The sequence below is a fragment of the Mastomys coucha genome, unplaced genomic scaffold, assembly GCF_008632895.1.
Source record: "Mastomys coucha isolate ucsf_1 unplaced genomic scaffold, UCSF_Mcou_1 pScaffold22, whole genome shotgun sequence".
Classification (NCBI taxonomy): domain Eukaryota; kingdom Metazoa; phylum Chordata; class Mammalia; order Rodentia; family Muridae; genus Mastomys; species Mastomys coucha.
This window is the reverse complement of record NW_022196905.1, coordinates 30,935,602-30,954,156: the sequence shown is the minus strand read 5'-3', so window position 1 is coordinate 30,954,156 and position 18,555 is coordinate 30,935,602. Positions and strand designations below refer to the sequence as shown.

Below are 18,555 nucleotides of genomic sequence, written 5' to 3'. Positions count from 1 at the left end.
CAGGTTTCCTTGTGATACCGTGATGGGCATTTCTATCCTCTTGAAGCCGTGGTCTTCTTTCTTATTCCTATGCAAGGCTTCTGGCTCCTGTTGTCTTTGGATACTGACTCCTTGGCCATCATGGAGGAATCCAGGCTGGTGGTGAAGCAGTGCTTGGTGCATTCCTGGGAGGAGAACCTGTGGTTTAAGTCTAATCTTGGAAAGTCAAGGGGTGGAGGCTCACAGTTAACATGAGAATCTGAACAGAGTGGGCTGGTCCTGTGGTTTCCCCACATTGCGACCAGCAGCTGAGCACAGTGTCTGATACACATCTGTTGGCATGTGCTTGCTGTCTGGATAGCTGCTGTAGATGGCCTCCACAGGGCCTGTATTTTAAGCTGGACCTGAAGTCACCCTAGTAGCTGCCTTCCTAGCACAGCATTAACTGCTTTGTATTGGGAACTGGGTCTGGGTAGGTTATTATCTCTTGAGCATCTTGATATTAGTGGCTCTAGGAGGTGGAAAAAGAGGTTAATAGATGAGTCTTACCTACACACTAGTAAGACAAGAACAAAACAACACACACACACACACACACACACACACACACACACACACACACACACACACACACACACTGGCTGGAGATGGAGACTGAAAGAAATGAAAACTGATTGATAGCTTACCTATGTCTTGTTTCCCTTCTCTTCCCCTGTGTGGATGATGGAAAAGAGGAAGGTTAGAGCTCTGGCTAACTCTCAAGTGTCCTTGACCTTCTTGGATCTGCTCCACTGAATGCCTTGCCCTTGGTCCCTGCCACTCCCCCTCTAGGCTTTGGGATGAAGGCTGGGGCCCCTTTCCCTGCTACTTCTGTTTTTAGATTTGAGCAGGAGCTCAGTCTCCTGGAAGTACAACATGAAAGTTCCCGAGATGTTCTTCGTGGAACCCCCTCTCCAGGCTGCTCACACTGCCCATGAGTTAGGATTATGCCTGAATGACTGATTTGAGTCAAAGCTTATAGGTCAGCAGCTGAGCAAGCTTGTTTAGTTCCTCTTTCTAAAGACTTTGGTCTGTGGTGCCAGTGGAGTGTTGCTGAGTAATTTCTTTTTGTCTTTAACTTCTCCCTTGTTTAAGGCCACGTCTACTGAGCTCTCAGTCTCCCTTGCCTTTTTGCCGGTGTCTGTGTTATATCTACTTCCTGCTATACAGGATACCCTAGGTGGCCTTAAGAGTAAGGTACCAGGAATTGGAGGAGGCAGTGCATACTAGTCCTACATCTTTATGCTGGAATCCTAGTAGGCCCCTGGTAAATGTGTCAGGAACTGTGTGTTTCACACATTGTACCTATTTCCTGGTTTCTCAGAAACTGACACACTACTGTTTTGAACATGACTTTGTCTTGGGTGTTTGTATCTTTTCCTGAGTCATTGATGATGTACTGAGATGAAAATGGCTTTCCCAGCCACTGGATAGAACACTACTGCTCAGCTTTGCCTGTCCATGGTTATTTAGACCTCACTTCCTGCTGTTAGAATCCTACTTAGTCCCTTGTACTTGGTGTGGCTTCATCACCGATTCTGAGAGGTTGAGACAGCTTCAGTGGGATTCTGGAATCACTTTGGTGCAGGCAGTTCCTGGGGCTGCTAGAGATGCTCTGACTACTGCTTCTGAGACCACCTTCTTTGGGAACACCCTGTTCTCATGAACTAGCTCATTCTTTACAGATCTCTGTGTTTTGGGAGTGCTGAGTACTGACATGGTGGTGATGGTAGGGATTTGGCATGAGGAGTCCCTGCTGTCCAGTGTCTGCTTAATGGAGAACCATTGAAACATCTGATGGGTGGGAACAGTTCTCCTGCAGGCCAAGAATATGGCTCTACTGAGCTCTGGCCTCCATGCCATTTAATATTCATGTCACCTATTTGCAAACACCTTTTTTGCAAAACTCCCCACTGGGCATGGGGAGCAGCCTGTAGAATAGGGATGGAGATGGAGCCAGGTCACATGCCCCCTAAAAACAGGGTCAAGTCACTGGCAAGATGGAAGAACAGGGCTAGTGTGAACCATTTCTGCCTTTGGGGTATGGCGCTTGTTAGATGTGTTTGGGGCCTTGTGTCCAGGGATGGACAGTGCCTGAAGGATAGCTGAAGAAAGGGCCCAGGACTTGTACGTAGGTAGGACAGGCCTCTTCTTGGATCCTAGACAAGATGGCTACTGGAAAGAGGCCTTCTGTTATCTGGAACTTTCTATCACTGAATACAATTGAGGCCCCAGGAAATATGGCAGGAGTGAGGCCTGAAGGTGGCTCAGTCCCAGCCTGCAGAGGCGCTTCCTACTCAGACTGATGCCTTTAGAAAGAGGTTCTGTGCCTCCTCTGTGGAAGGGGGATTTCAGTGAACATCTGGGAAGAAGTGAGTAGTGAGGAACTAAGACAGGCTTACACCAGGCAGAGGAGGACCACACTAGTGTGTGTACATGAATACACAGGACTTGTGATCTGGAGTCTGACATCTGGAGTCAGGGAGCCATGTAGGCAATGTGATGGAGGACTATATGGACTGGAAGCAGGGCTACAGGCCCTGGACTGCATGTTGGTGGCTAGCTCAGGCTGCTGTGGGGGGCCTGTAGCTATCTGTCCCTAATGCTTCAAGGACAGTACTTTTCCTCTTTGAGTCACAAATATATCTTTTCACCGAGGAGCCATAATTTTCTAGGGATACAGAACAAAGAAGTCCAGCAGTTTATGCAAACTGTTTTCTCTGAAGTACTTCTCTGTAGTGGACACTTACCCCTTGCAAACTGTCTCCCACCTTTCTGTTCTCCCCAAGGGCATAATGGATGTTCTTTCTCCCTGGCATCTCCAGTCCTCACCTTCCACTTCTTTTGTGATGTATGCACATGTGTGTGTGAAGGCCACACACCAACCTCTGGAGCTATCCACCTTGCTTCTCAAGTGTGCTCCGTGTCTGGCATTTCATTTAGCTTCTAGAGATCTGATTGGGGTCTTCATGCTTGGTCCTCATGCTTATATGGTGTACTGGCTGGTTTTGTGTGTCAGCCTGACACAAGCTGGAGTTATCACGGAGAAAGGAGCCTCCCTTGAGGGAATGCCTCCATGAGATCCAGCTGTAAGGCATTTTCTCAAGTAGTGATCAAGGGGTTGAGGGAGGGACCCTTGTGGGTGGTGCCATCCCTGGGCTGGTAGTCCTGGGTTCTATAAGAAAGCAAGCCAAGCAAGCCAGGGGAAGCAATCCAGTAAGCAGCACCCCTCTATGGCCTCTGCATCAGCTCCTGCTTCCTGACCTGCTTGAGTTCCATTCCTGACTTACTTTGGTGATGAATAGCAGTATGGAAGTGTAAGCTGAATAAACCCTTTCCTCCCCAACTTTCTTCTTGGTCATGATGTTTTGTGTAGGAATACAAACCCTGACTAAGACATATGGCAAGCGCTTGACTTAGGACTTAAGGACTCCTCAGCCCTGCGTTGCCCCTTCTTTCCTAGGTTCTTCTGCCTCTGCCCTGAGGTCTTCGTTGATTTTGTGGTATAAGCAGGGTTGTTGACTCTTGAGCGTGTAGGCTGTGTGTACATGTATATTAGTCATGTTTCAGGCTCTGTGACAAAACACCTGAGGAAAACAACATGGGGGGAGGATTTATTTTGCTTTAGAGTTTCAGAGGCTTTGCTTCCAACTCCAGTTGGTTCCATTGCTTCTGGGCTGTCTCAAGCAGGTCAGGAAGCAGAGAAAAATAGCAAGAAGGGTCAAGGATTAGATACATGTTTCAAGAACACACTCCCTTTGACCTACTTTTAAACAGGCTTCACCTCCTAATGAATAGTCCATTCAGCTGTGAATTTACCAGTGGATTAACCCATTGATGAAATCAATCACCTTTCAGTAATGCCACCAGCTGGAGACCAGCCTTTTGGTAGACACGTAATATTAAACTCAGAGAGAGTTGTTAACCATGCTTTTTTCATCCCCCTGCCCTTACCTCCTTGCAGACACACATGCTGGCCACTCCAGTTGCCAACAAACAAACTGAGCATCTACTGCTTGCTAGGTAGCCTCTGGGAGTAGAGAGGTAACTTCCCTGCCCTCCTGCTAGGGACAGAAAGCAGAGGGGAGGGAATCGAACCTGTGGTGAAGACAGCAGGAAGTGATGAGTACTATGGAAACAGTGCTGGGAGCTTTGGACAAGTGTGAGGGTCTATTGCTAAGCAGAAGTTGGCCGCCTAAAGTCAGCCTAAAGCTTGAATAGAGCTGCTCCCAGTTCTCTGTCTCATGGGCAGTGTGGGCAGATAGTAACATAGCCTTGGAAAGGAGCTATTGAATACTAGGCAAGAATGCTACTATATTTATGGGTTCTAAATGATGTCCCAAAGGTGTTGCCAGACTCCTGGCAGGAGGATTACTCAGGGCCTATAGGCTGTGTGTACATGTATATCGTTAGTGTGTTGTCTGCCTGTTCTTTATGGGCTTGCAGTGCCTGGCTGGGCACTGGCTTTGGTCATCTATACACACTAGTCTGAAAAGCACTTGTGTGTTCAGAGCACTTGTGTGCAGTACCATTTTATATGTAGCATTGTGATTTAGGGGTTTCAAGGTGTTAACTATAAAGGTGCTTTCCATGAGTCTGTCAAGTTTTGGTTTGTTTGTGAGCTTAAGATCTTAGGTTGAGGGGGCTGGAGAGATGGCTCAGTGGATAAGAGCACTGACTGCTCTTCCGAAGTTCATGAGTTCAAATCCCAGCAACCACATGATGGCTCACAACCATCCGTAATGAGATCTGATGCCCTCTTCTGGTGTGTCTGAAGACAGCTATAGTGTACTTATAATAAATAAATAATAAATAAATCTTTAAAAAAAAAAAGATCTTAGGTTGACACTGACTAAGCAGCTTTGAATCTGGATACTCTTTAGTTTTGTCTGTACTTTCATTGTGCAGTCTCAGACACCATGGCTTCAAATGCTCCTTTTCATCTTCTGATCTTGTTGTTGCAGCGAATAGCACTCCCAAGACATAAATGCAAGAGCCAGGCTCCCCTCACTTTACTTACCCCATACCTTGATTGCTCTGTGAGGTCTCAGATTCTTTCCCTGAACGTGCAGTCCGGTCCTTCTTGCTGCTGTTGGCGTGTGGCCTTCCCTTTCCTGTGGCTTGTTTCACCATCTTTGCCAGCTCCTCTTCAGGCATACGCAACCTTTCCAGTAACTCAGGTTCTAGGTATCCTATGTTCTTAGTATATGTGGGTGCCTGGGGCTTTTCTTGGTTTAAATTGCATAAATCCTTACTAGATGGTGAATTTGTTGAAACTCTTAGAGTGCCCAAAGTTAATTTGTTTTTACAAATATTTTGGGCTGTGAAACCATTTCTGAAATGGATTCTATTACAGTCACAACAGAAACATGGGAAGAAAACAGTGAAATCAAATCATTCTTCTAGTCCTGTCCCCACTCACTTTCCCTCTTTTTTTTAACAGGGTCTTGCCATAATGTAGCTCAAGCTGGCCTCAGACTCGGCATTAAAGCTCAGGCTAGCCTTGAACTTGAATTAAGAGTAGTCCTCTTGCCTCAACATCCAAAATTTGGGGATTATAGGTATATGGTACCATGGCTGGTTATTTGTTCTTTTTTGAAGCTTTTGCTTTGATATGCTTTTAAACTTACAGGAAAGCTACAGGCATGTTTTCTTTTGGGGGTGCCCTGGAGGCCATTCGCATTAATGCCAGCACTTGACTATACCTGTACAGTAGAGCTGAGAACCAGGTTTATTTGTACTGCCAATTAGGATTTTGAAGTTTCTGGAGCTTTGGTTTATATATTGTTGGTAGAGAAGACCTTGTGACCATCTCAGGAATGATTTTCTTTGATTCCCTGGAGGCTATATAGATCACCTTGTAGATAATTTAAGCTAGAAGGTAGCTACTAAAGCAATTCTGATCTGAAAGACTGCTGTCCTTGAAGTGTCTGTTTGCAAAAGAACCTGTGGATCTCAAATGGGGTCTCTGTCACTCATAGGAAACTGAGACTGAGGCTACTTTCCTGGTCCAGACCAATAGCTAGTAACTGGCAGAGCCAGGCATTCAGCTCATTTTGGCTGACTTTTGCTGATTTACTTTATTATTGAATACATTTTTAAAAATTCTAAATAGTGGAATTGGTACACGTGGTAGTTGACTACAGCAAGCTTGTATCTAAGATTTGTGTCTGTGTAGTTCTGTGTGTGTGCAAAGCACGTCTGAGGTGTTAATGTGTGCTCACTGCACAGAGTTCCTCTAAAAGCAAAGTTTGATTTGTTCGTGTTAGTCTGCCTTGGCTGTCCTAGTGTCTCTGTAAACACCCAGAAATGGCCTAGCCCTTTTTTTTTCTTTCTATAGGAATTTGCTTGCTAGAAAACAAAATGCAAGACTTGATAGACAGAGAGACTTGGGATGGAAGCTGTTTGGAAAAGTCCCACTCCGAGAGACTGCTCAGAAAGATTCAAAGAAAACACAAAAGGTAAGCCATTGATGAGTGTAGTGTATGTTCACTAACCACACAGGTAACCCTCATTGAAGCTTAAAGTTGGAAAGCTCTCTGTGTTCGCTTGGGTGCCTAGGATCTTAAACTTAAATCCGAATAAAATCTGTGCTGGGATCTAACTCTTTTTACCTCTTTATAGATTTGTAACATGCATGCAGGGTTCAGCAGGTCTTTAGATACTTAAACTTGATACGTTTTAGTCAGACTTTCCAGTAACAGTTGCAGATGTGTTTATAATCAAGCTTTATTGTACTTGATGCTAAAGTAGTCTCCACACATGTGTAGCTTAAATCCTTCATTTTGCTCTAGAACATTCAGGCTGGCCATCATGCTCCCTGGCCCTGGGAGGAGCTTGCCCCTTGGTTACTGAGATGTTGTCTGCTTTGAGATTCAAGGCCTGCACCAAAATCCCACTGACTTTTTGCTCCTCATGTCTGCAGCTGGAGTACCTGCTTATCTTCACAGGGAGGAGCCCAGGCCAAAAATGGTGACAGCTCTTAGGCAGCCTTGACTTTTAGCATCAGCAACTTCTCTGAGGCTCTGAACCTGTTTACCTTGAAGGTCTGCTGCTGGCCAAGTGCTGTGGCCTTGAACCTGTTGAATTGAAGTCCCGATGTTGGCCAAGTAGTTGTCCTCAGCAGTTTTCTTCCCACCTTAGATCTATGTTCACTGGCAGTTAGCTATTCTCTGAGTCTTCTTGGGAACCAACTAAGTGCTAGTCCTCATGACTAACATTGGGTTTGAGAAAGGACATGGCCCACCTAAGGCAGAACATGGAAAGTATAGGTCTTTCTCCATAAGATTCCCATTGATGTGGGAATTGTGTGCTGAGGGGTTACAGTGTGCTAGTTTTAAACTGTAGCTAAATAATGAATCTTGATGTTCCCTGAGCCTTAGGTGTGGGCCTGTGTTATAGACACATCAGCTGGGACTGGCGTCCTACTGTAAGCCAGGTGTTCTCTGCATTTTTGATTAAGTTGTGGCTTTCTGCAGTAGTGTCCACCTGCTGCCTGTGGGTAGGGGTAAGCTCTCCCCTTACCCGTGGGTGTAAAGATGGGTATTTAGAGTTCAATTGGAGCTATGTTGGTTTAGAAGATTGACAGTAGTAGTTGTCCTGCTAGGTCCATGACCCTACCAGACATGGGTAGTTGGCTGGGTGTGCAAGGCTGGCAGGAATTCCCTGCTATGAAGTGGGCCTTAAGTCCAGTGAGGTGGCTGTTCATTACTCCTAAGATATAATGCCATGCTGGTCATTGTTGTTGTTTGTAGGCCTTACAGCTAAGTAGGACTTTTAATTGTTTCTTTCCCTTGGCAGTTTATATACTTTCAAATACTATGAGTGCTAGTTCTTATGGCTGAGGCTCATAGGTCAGATCTAGCTAGTCTCTTCCAACTGTTCTTTGTCTGAAGTATGTGGTGTGTTTAGTAATATCTTATCTCCAAGTTCTTGGAGATAGCCAAAGGCATTGGTAATAGTTTGTATTCTTTGGGAAGTCTCATGGACTCCCCTGACCAGAAATTTGAAGGAAGGGTTCTCATATCTGGCACTGGGGTCTTTGTTAGTCTATGGCTGTCAGGGAGAGCATGATCATCTCCAATGAACTTCATTTAAATTATTTATATATGGACATACATATACTTATATATGTATTTTATAAGTAAACATAACATGTTCCCCTCTTGCTTTTCCTTTCTTCCTTCCTTCCTTTCTTTCTTTCTTTCTTCTTTTTTTTTTTTGGTTTTTTCGAGACAGGGTTTCTCTGTGTAGCCTTGACCGTCCTGGAACTCACTCTGTAGACCAGGCTGGCCTCAAATTCAGAAATCCACCTGCCTCTGCCTCCCAAGTGCTGGGATTAAAGGCGTGCGCCACCACTGCCCGGTTCCCCTCTTGCTTTTTCTATTATTCTTAGTGTTCTGTAGCTCTCCTCTCCCCTTCAGCATTTTCTTCTCTTGCCCATATCCCCACTCACCTTGTAAAGAGGATATAGTGATTGCCTTCAGCTGACTGGGGAGCAATGGAGGTGCCAGGTTGAGTGACTTGTGCAGAGACATAATAGTTAGAGAGTGGCAGAGCCAGACTACCACTCCAGGCAGTTAGGCACCGGGGCTGGGCGGGTAGAGAGCTGAGCCTGGGAAGCAGAAGGGGGGCCGTGACCTGAGTAGTGTCTGGTGCCTCTCTCTGGGGGAGGCCTTCCTGAGTGATGAGCTCACTTGCAAGTCCATGTTGGAGAAGAGGCACCTGTTCTGGCTGAGTGCCAAGGACAGGAACTGATGACTGTTAGATGTAGGGTATGCAAGAATAAGATGGGGATCCACATAGTGCATTTTCATGTCTTTGCAAATAAAATTTGTTAGAATATTGTTTATCATTTCCTTGGGAAACTCACTAAGGTTATCAGTGTTGGGAAAAAAATTTTTTTCAAGATAGAGTTTCTTTATGTATCCTTGGCTGGTCTGGAATTCACTCTGACGACCCTCCTGACTCTGCCTCTCAAGTGCTGGGATTAAAGGTGTGCACCACCTCATTTGTAAATTACATTTTGATCTTTTACTCATTATGGAGACTTATTAATTAATTAATAATTATGCACTGAGGTCTTTGCTAGTCTATGGCTGTCAGGGAGAGCATGATCATCTCTAATGAACTTCATTTAAATTATTTATATACTTATACATGTATTTTATAAGTAAACATAACATGTTCCCCTCTTGCTTTTAATTGCATACAGTTAAATATGAGTTTGTCTGCAAAACTCAGTTATAACTTTCCTAAGAGATAAAGTAAGGCTATTTCATCTGCACTTAAGAAGGAGTGACAATTATGTTAATAGGTACCCATATGGCTCTTAAGATCACTTGCTTCATGTATTATCTGCTCTGGAATTTTACTGGTGAACTGGACTATGGAGGCTAGCTGGGTGTGCAGGAACATGGTTCTGCTGAGAAGACCTTTGGCTTCAGCCATCAGTAATAAAGAAATTAATTGTACCTCTCTATGCATGAGTCACACAATCCTGCCTGAGACCTGTTTGTATATGCTTTATGTCTCTGGCCCTCTCATATATTAGGTCTGACCCCAACCTAGCAAAGCCAGAGAGGGAAAGAGTCAGAGTGAATATTTTGGGCACCACTGGCTGGCTTCTGTCACTCTTGCTAGCTCTGACTTTACTGAATCCAGGGTTGGATCCTTGATTGCCCATATATGTGATCTGAGACAGTGACAGTAACTCTATTTAGAGCTAAAACATAATCAAGGAGTCTCAGAATTCCCCATTCTTCTTTCTAGAATTACTTTCATTGGAGAAGCATCATCAAATGGTGCTTTAAGAACATAACTTGGGCCCGGTGATGGTGGTGCACACCTTTAATTCCAGCACTAGAGAGGCAGAGGCAGACTGATCTCTGAGCTAGAGGATAGCCTGGTTTACAGAGCAAATTCCAGGACAGCCAGGGCTACACAAAGAAACTCTGTCTTGAGGGGGTAGAAGGACTACCAAAAAAAGGAAGGGAGAAAGGAAGGAAGGGAAGAAGGAAAGAAGGAAGGGAAGAAGGAAAGAAGGAAGGAAAGGAGAGAGGGAGGGAGGGAAAACATTTGCTGCCAAATCTAATTCACTGAGTGCAGTCTGTGAGTTTCACACATTGGAGGAGAGAATTGACTCCTGCAAGTTGTGTTTTGGTCTCTGTCCACAGGCACTATTGGAACCTGTTGTGCACCATGCTGCATCAGGTGGTGTCCCAGGTACCAGGGGCGTGAGAGTGTGTTTGCTGATGTGGCTGCCGATTTTGTGGTAGAGTAGTGGGACAGGTGTGCACACCAGTCACTTGTGTGACCTTGGGACAGTTGTCTATTTTGGGTCTCCTCAGGTGTGGAATGGGCATTAGAATACAGTATTGTTCTAAGACATGGTGTATGCGCTGTATTTTGCCTGGAGTTGGTCAAGGGATTCTGTTGCAATTTCCAGCTAATAAATAGGCCTACATTGTAATGGAAGTACTCTCTGTGCTTTGCCCAGGGCACGTGACCTCATTCAATCTGAGTCATATTTCTTGGCTTTGTCTTAGAGACTTCAGTTTCTTTGGAAGTATGGTGGAGGGGGGGATTGAGGGGGGTGGGAGAAAGGGAATGTTAAAATGTTACTCCTTTTTTTTCCCAAGTTTCATAAAAACCTTGAAAATTGTCTTGCTTTCCATCAGCTTACATGACGACTTTGGAGACACTTTTTTAGGGGATGACCCTAAAAAATGACCCAGGATAAGAGGATAAAACTAAGGCCGTGATTCTTGAAGTGAGATGAGGCCTGTCCTTGTTACCTATATGTAAGAAGTGCAAGTATTCAAGCTTCGAGCCTCCAGCACATTGAAGTAAACCTGGGTTTTGGGAACCAGAGCCATGTCCTAGTAACTACAGATAATTGCAAGGGTGATGGCTATGCAGTGAGAATGTTGGCTGTTGGGAGGAAAGTAGTCATCACTGTGGCCAGCTCTACACGGTGGCCAGCTCCACACAGGGCCAGAAGTACATCCGCCAGCACACAGGCTCTCTAGCTGCTGCTCTAGAGAGTAAGGTACTGCCTCCAGTTCTCCACCCACTGGGGTTGAGTGACAGGGCTGTGGCCGCTCAGCAAGGTTGGCCATAGCATTTCAGAAGTGCAGGCATGTCCTTTGTGAATAAGGTGAATAAAATGGGGTGTCTTGTTCTGTGTATGCTAGTAGCTGTTTGTTAAGGAGTTTGCATAGTTCTCTGGGAATGAGGTTGAGCAGAAAGCTAAGGCACTGCTGGTTATGGCAACTGTAGGCTTACAGGTTTGTTGTTAGCTTTGTCTACCCAGGATCATCATGTATGGTTTCACAGAATCAAGTCAGTTTTTAGATGTTAGAAAACCCCAGAAAGTGGTAAATCCAGGGCAGCTTAGAGTGACATTCATTCTCCTGAGCTCTGGTTTCTGAGAGGTCTGGGATACTAGAGATCACACATTACAGGAATGTTTGGGTGGTCAATGGAGGTAGCTGCAAACTTACAAACACTAGGAAATGAATACAACCTTCATTTTCATCAACAACCTGCTTCATTTCGTCAACTTTACTTACTAAGTCTGAATTCTAACCCCGGGACCTACAGTTAGAAGTAGAGAAGTGGCTCCTGCAAGTTGGCCTCTGACTTCTACTTGTGTGCTATGGCATTACATGCATGCATGTACGCGTGCATGTGCACATCCACAAACACAAAATGCAAACATTTTAAAAGAGAAATATATAGAACAAGGGCCCAGTTTTAGGTCAGAAGAGTAAGCATATGGCACCTCTCCGTGCCCAGTAAGCACACTGTATGGACAGAGTACACAGAGCATCCACTTGCTAGTGCAGGAGAGCACATGGTAGCAGGGCTGTGCTAGAAGACTGTAATTCAGAGTGCTGCTGAGTGGACACTGACATTTTTAGCCTGAACTCAGACAGACCAAACCCAGAAAGAGAGCTCCAGAAGGGGCTCTGTGCCTGGGGAGAGAGTGGGTCCAGTATTTAGAGATAGGCACAGGAGCCCTCCTTTGTGTTGCTTTCTCCTGTTCTTAAAAATATTCGTTATAATTTTTTGTGTATTTATATGCATTGTATGTGTATTTTACCTGTCTGTATGTATGTCTGCCACATCTGTGCCTGGTGCCCAAGGAGGTGCCCAAGATATAATAGAATCTCTGGGGCTGGAGTTCCAGACAGCCATGCGTGAGGGTGCTGGGTGTTGAACCTGAGTGAGCTAAGCTAACTCTCCAGCCGTCATACAGTCTCATGGTGGCACTTGTACTGTCTGACAGGAGCCTAACACACTCCGGAGGGGAAGCTGATGAGAAAAGGAGATTGTAGCTCTCTCGCCAACGCAGCTGTGGAAGTGTGTGGCTATTTAACCACAACAGGGAGACTCGGGGAACTAGAAGGCACTTCTAGAAGGTGATAGCAAAGAGACATGCAGGAAAGTGATTTCATTGAGGTTATTATGACTCCTGGATTTCCTGCCACTGTCTGTCTGGGTACATGAATCTGACCCTAAGTAACTTCAGTAGAACTGGATGGATAGAGCACATGCAAATCTATGATTGGCCACTGGGTGGTGCATGTGCAAGACAGAGTCAGAAGTGCTGGAAACTGAGTTTGGAATATCAGTTTGATAAAAAAGCTGGCTGGAACTTGTAGGTCTTTCTGTCGGGAATTCAATTAGGTTATAATACATTTACACAAGGCCATGTCTTGGAACATAAATGTTTAAAAAGTCTATGGGCTGGAGAACTGGCTCAGTGGTTAGGAACACTTGTTCTTGCAAAGGACTTGGGTTCAATTCCCAGCATCCAATGGAGGTTCACCACTTACTTGGCATCAGGCATACATGTGGTGCACAGACATACACGCAGGCAAAATACACATACACACAAAATAAATTTTAAAATATTAAAAAGAAAGGTCTAGAATATTGTTCAAATATTGGGCTTCAGGACTAGGACGTCTTTTGATGATCAGTAGACACTGATCCTAAGATCAACACATGTTGGGATTGTGTAAGACCTTAAAGAAGCAATTAGAAGGATGCTCCAGCAAAGAGAGTAGATGATCTTGGGAATGAAAGACAAAAGACTTTAGTTGAGAAATAGAAAATATAAGAAATAAATGGACATTTATAACAGAAACACATAACTGAATATAGTCAGTCTAACAGTACAGATCAAAGTAAAGTCAATAGAGTAATTCTGAACATAATCTTGAACATAGGAGATGCTAATAAAATGTTTTAAAACCCAGAAGATGGAGATGGCTTAGAAGGTCCAGGTGTTTGCATACAGGTCTCCCAACCAGACTTGAATTCCTAGATTCTGTATGGATGTGCCTGCACTCACCTACAGTCACATACCCAGTAAATAAAACAAACAAACAAAACAAAACAAAACAACAACAACAACAAAAGAAGCCAGAATCACTGAAGTTTGAATTTATGTCACTAAAACCCCAGGAGAACAAATTTATAACAACAACAAAAAATTATTAGAATAAGTAAAGGAATATGTCCCAAATCCAGCAAAAGATTTACAGATTTAAGTCAAGTCAGTGACTCCGTAAACAGGAAAAGTTCTAAGTTGTTGATGGCTGACAAATTATAACCCAATGCTGAAAGTAAAGGCAAAGATGTCTACAATTGTCAAGAGAAAAGCAGTGCATTACTTACTGAGGAGTAATAATTTGAATGTCTATGAATTTTTCATCAGAAACCACAGAGGGGGCTGGAGGGATGATGGTCCAATGATCAGAGCAGCTACAGTGCTTGCACAGCACCCGAGTTAAGTTCCCAAAATCCAGGTTGGGAGGCTCAGCCACCTGCAACTCAAGCTCCAAGGACTGACCCAGTGCCCCCTTTGAGCGTCTGCTAGCACCCATAGACACCTGCTCATAACCCACCTGCCCACAATTAAAATACAATGAAAATCTTTTTTAAAAACTCACAAAGGGAATCAATAATTTTATACTGTTGACAGAAAATAACTGTCAACCCAGAATCTTGTATCAAGAACAGAGGGGAAAGAAAAATGCTCTGAGGTGAAGGCCAAACATGTTTGCTGGCAGGAGCCTTGTTATAAGAGAGTTGGCCAAAGACTATACTTTCAGGGATCATTTCTACAGTTCCTAAGAGGGTTGGCCACTGCAGGGTCATTGTACTAGAAAGAACCTTGGAACACAGGAAGAAAGAGAAATAGAAATGGTAGACAGAAGACATAACTGTAGATAGGCAATTCGTTCTCAGTGGGTTTTTAAAAAGTGTGTTAGGTTAGTATTGTTTGGGTCTTTAGCTGTATGTAGAAATAACATATAAGACAATCATGTTCCAAGGGAAGGGCAATGGGTTCCTACTTGAAGTGATAAAATACTGATTCCAATAAGGTCATGGAAAATTACACATATAATTCAGCTCCTAGGCCAATCAGTGAACTCTGCAGAAAGATGACAAAAAGATGATAGAGAAATTAAAATGGAATTACAAAATTCAGAAAACTCAAAATGAAGGCAGAAAAGAGGAAACAGGGAAGAACAAAAGACAAGTAAGATGGCACTTAAACTTAGACAGGCCATATAATGTTAGGTACAGATGACCCCCACACACCAGTGTTGTTAGAGAGGTTTGAAAAAATGCCCCAATTCTGTTATCTACAAGGGATTCTTCAAATACGGAACATGCAAGATAACACTTAAGAGATAGAAAAAGATAGGGTTGATGGTGTAGTTTAGTGGTACTTTGTGCTTGGTGTGCATGAAGCCCTGGGTTCAATCTTCAGCACCTCCCTTAAGAAAGATATTAATGTCATAAAAAGTAAGAACTGGGTTTCAAAGCCAGTGCCTAGAGATAAAAAGGGCTATTGCCTAATGAAGACCAGATAGCTTTTTCCGTGCTAGCGACTGCAGCAAATCCAAGCAGAGATGCAGAAAACTGGACCTGTCTACTTCACAAATGGAGAATCAGTGCTGCTCTGAGACCCATAAGAAGAACCAGCTACAGACAGAGCAAGCCAGAACCTGGAGAAGCTGAAAGACCTGTCCAAACATTCCACCCTTCAGTGGTAGCCATCCCAAGTGCTGTGGAGCACTCACCAGGCAGATCATGTGTGGGTCATAAAAGACACTTTGAATATTCAAAAGCACTAAAGTAAAATATGTTACTCATCATAGTGAAACAAAGTAGCAGCAAATATTAAGAACTTCTCCCTTAATGTGGATATTAAATAAGTAGCAAACTTCTGAGCAAGCCACAAGGAAAATCAGAAAACATTTTGACACAATAAAAATACAATATACCAAAGCTTGGAAGATGCAGGTTGGATCGGAAATATGTAACATTAAATTGAAAGAAGGAAGGTCTCACATCAGTAAGCCAGGTTTCTATCTTAAGACTCTAAAAAGCAGAAGGAAACAAATGATACAGAGACATAGAAATGAAATTAGAACTATAAAGGGTAGTGCGTGGGAGCAGGGTGGGCTCTTTGAATGACCCATGTCCTGATCCACCTTAGTGTAACTGCCAAGGGAAGAGAAACACATTTTCAGTGAAAGGGATGAGCAAAGGGGGTAGCACCTGGACCCTGTAGAACTGAGAGGGAAAATGGAATTCTTTGAATAACTCTCTACAGACATTTGTCATGTCAGATGAAATAGTCTATTTCTTTGGAAACTAGAAATCATCAAAACTTATCCCGCATGTTTACTTTGGAAAATTACAGTTAACGGGCAGTGGTGGCATACACCTTTAATCCCAGCACTTGGGAGGCAGAGGGTAGGCGGATTTCTGAGTTCAAGGCCAGCCTGGTCTACAGAGTAAGTTCCAGGACAGCCAAGGCTACACAGAGAAACCCTGTCTCAGAAAACAAACAAACAAACAAACAAAAAACAAACAAAAACAAAAAACAAAAAAGAAAAAGAAAATTACAGTTAAATACTGTGGTGGTTTGAATGTGCAACATTCCCACAGGCTCCCATGATTGAAGACTTAGACACAGCTGCTAGAGCTGTTTGGGAAGGTTATGGAATCTTCAGAAGGTGGTGCCTCAGTAGAGGGAGTGGATGGGGGGGGGCTTGAGGTGCTGGGGTTCCATTTCTTACTCACTTAGGGCTGCCTGTGTGTTGATGTAGTGTCATTAGTTGGTCTTCTGCTCTTGTTCCGTGCTTTTCCCACCATGGTGGCCTCCATCCCTCTGCAACTGTGAGCTACAATAAACCCTTTCTCCTTAAGTTGTTTTTTTTTTTTTTTTTCAGGGTATTTGACCACAGCAAGGAGAAAGATAAGACAGATACTTTCCAGGCCCACATGGTTTCACTGATAGTCTATTACTTTAAAACACTACCAAATTTAGAAGGAAGACGACATTTCCCAACTTATCCTTGATGCTACTGACATTGAACCCCGCCCAGTGCCCATGATCTTCAGCATGCTATCAGCAGATTGAACCCCAGAAACTTTTTAAAGCCAACACACAGGACCAAATAACGTTTATCCTAGGAATCAAGGATGGTGTGATGTATGAAAGCAATCACTGTCATCAATTGTATTACGACCCAAAGAAACCACATGGTCCTGTTGCAGCAGAAAAAGTATTTGACAAAATTCAATATTCATTTCTGATAAAAACTTAGCAAAGTAGAAATAAAACTTTTCACCTAGTAGAGGATGCTACAAAGACAGGTAAATGAGAAGGACCATGTCCATGGTGGGGTTTCTTACAGTATGAAACCTAGAGAGTTGTCTCTTAGTGTCATGTGGGAGATTTGTTTTAAAACTTTCTGTGGATCCTCAAATCCTTGGACACCAGAGTCCTTTTTGTAAAGTGGTAACTTAACACTGCCATGTACTTACACTATTTCTACAATACTTACATTCCCTAATACAGTGTAACTACTGTGTAAGAAGCATTGTGTTGTTTATGGAGTTATGATGGTCAGTCCAGGCATCATTGTTTTCTGGTTTTTTGTTTTTCTTTCTTGAGCAATGCTTTTGATCCTCAGCTGGTTGAATCTGAATGCTGAGTCTGCAGACCAGCTGGTGCAGACTCCTGATACAACGTCTCTCAGAGCAGAGGGTGTCATGGCTGCTGATCACATTTGGGCCGAATATGTATTCTTTGCTATGACCTTGGAAGGACCACTTCCTCCCAGTGTACCCCAGCATACATTTCCCCTTCCTCATTCAGACTTCTTTGGCTTTCTGTCTGCTGCCCCAAGCCTTTGCTTGTGCCCTTCCTTCAGTGTGGTTTTTAAAGGTGGTCACAGCTCAAGTGTATCTTCTCAGGTTCCCCTGATCACCTAGTCTAAAGGGGTTTTATCAGACTTCAGGGAAGTATTCCCTGTACAGCATCTTCCTCCCTTCCTCCCTCCCTCCCTCCCTCCCTCCCTCCCTTCCTTCCTTCCTTCAAGATTTATTTATTTATTTTATATGAGTACAATGTAGCCATCTTCAGACACACCAGAAGAGGGCATCGGATCTCCATGACAGATGGTTGTGAGCCACCGTGTGGTTGCTAGGAATTGAACTCAGGACTTTTGGAAGTCAGTGCTCTTAACTGCTGAGCCATCTCCCCAACCATCACAGCGTATTCTAAGTTGGGAATCCTTGTCCATTTGTTTGTGGCTTTACTATGTGGCCCTCAAGCAGCACCAGCATATGTTCAGGAGAGCAAGGGTCAGATTGCATTTGCTTGTTGATGCTCAGCTTTAGTGTGTGGTTAAGACCAGTTCTACTTTTTGAAAAATACATGTTTCTCTAAAGCTGTACATATTGTTGTATTTTTTACATAGTGTCTTTGGAGTTGCTGTTTAATAATTTACTGACTAGCACCCTAGATTGAACATTGAAGTTTTTCTTACAACTGTCAATTGATTCTTATGGTGTTGAGTGTCCCATTGGGCTCTTGAGGTTTTGATCTGCTAGGAAGTGATGATCGGTGAGTCAGTCTTGCTTCCCTGACTTCAATGGGTAGAGGTGTCTGTGTTACAGATTACACAAACTAAGCAGATAGACCAAACACGCTAACGGGGAGGCACGAAGCCTGGGAAGGAGCTCTGATTAACGGAGGATTCTATGCCAGTGTTTGATGGAGAAAAACCTTGAAAGATGTATTTGGTCCTTTATGTTTCACATGTTAGTAGAAGTCACCCTGCTCGCTGCTGTCTCTTGGTATAATATGTAGTCAAAACTTTATAATTGATATTCAGTTCTAAAATATGGTATAAAAATCACATGTTCCAACACTATTTTAGGGCATACTATGGTCATCTTGATTAGATTTAGTATGAGTGAATCTGAGGACTCAGTTCTGGCCCCAGTTGGCTAACTTGTAAAATGTTAGGTGGGCACTAAGTTTTGAAAGTTTGAGTGATGGTAGTAGGTATGGACAGTTCAAGAACTTGTTCATGTCACTGAGAACTGATCTTCACAAGTGTTTAATCAGAGAGTTAATCCACTAGCATTGTTTCCAGAAAGGCACTTTTAACTGCCTTCCCTGAGATTACATTAATGTTTGTTGCGGGGGGTGGG

General features: G+C 43.7%; 1 protein-coding gene across 5 annotated transcripts in view; it reads left to right on the top strand.

The window, feature by feature from the left end:
* The window catches only part of Tbc1d14 (TBC1 domain family member 14), a 90,910-nt gene that overhangs the window by 34,043 nt on the left and 38,312 nt on the right, over positions 1 to 18,555 (top strand). For all 5 annotated transcript variants that reach the window (XM_031341856.1, XM_031341853.1, XM_031341855.1 and 2 more), the window contains exon 3: positions 6,359 to 6,479. In XM_031341856.1, the coding sequence (XP_031197716.1) occupies positions 6,359 to 6,479 (121 nt within the window). The remainder of the gene's footprint in view (positions 1 to 6,358; positions 6,480 to 18,555) is intronic.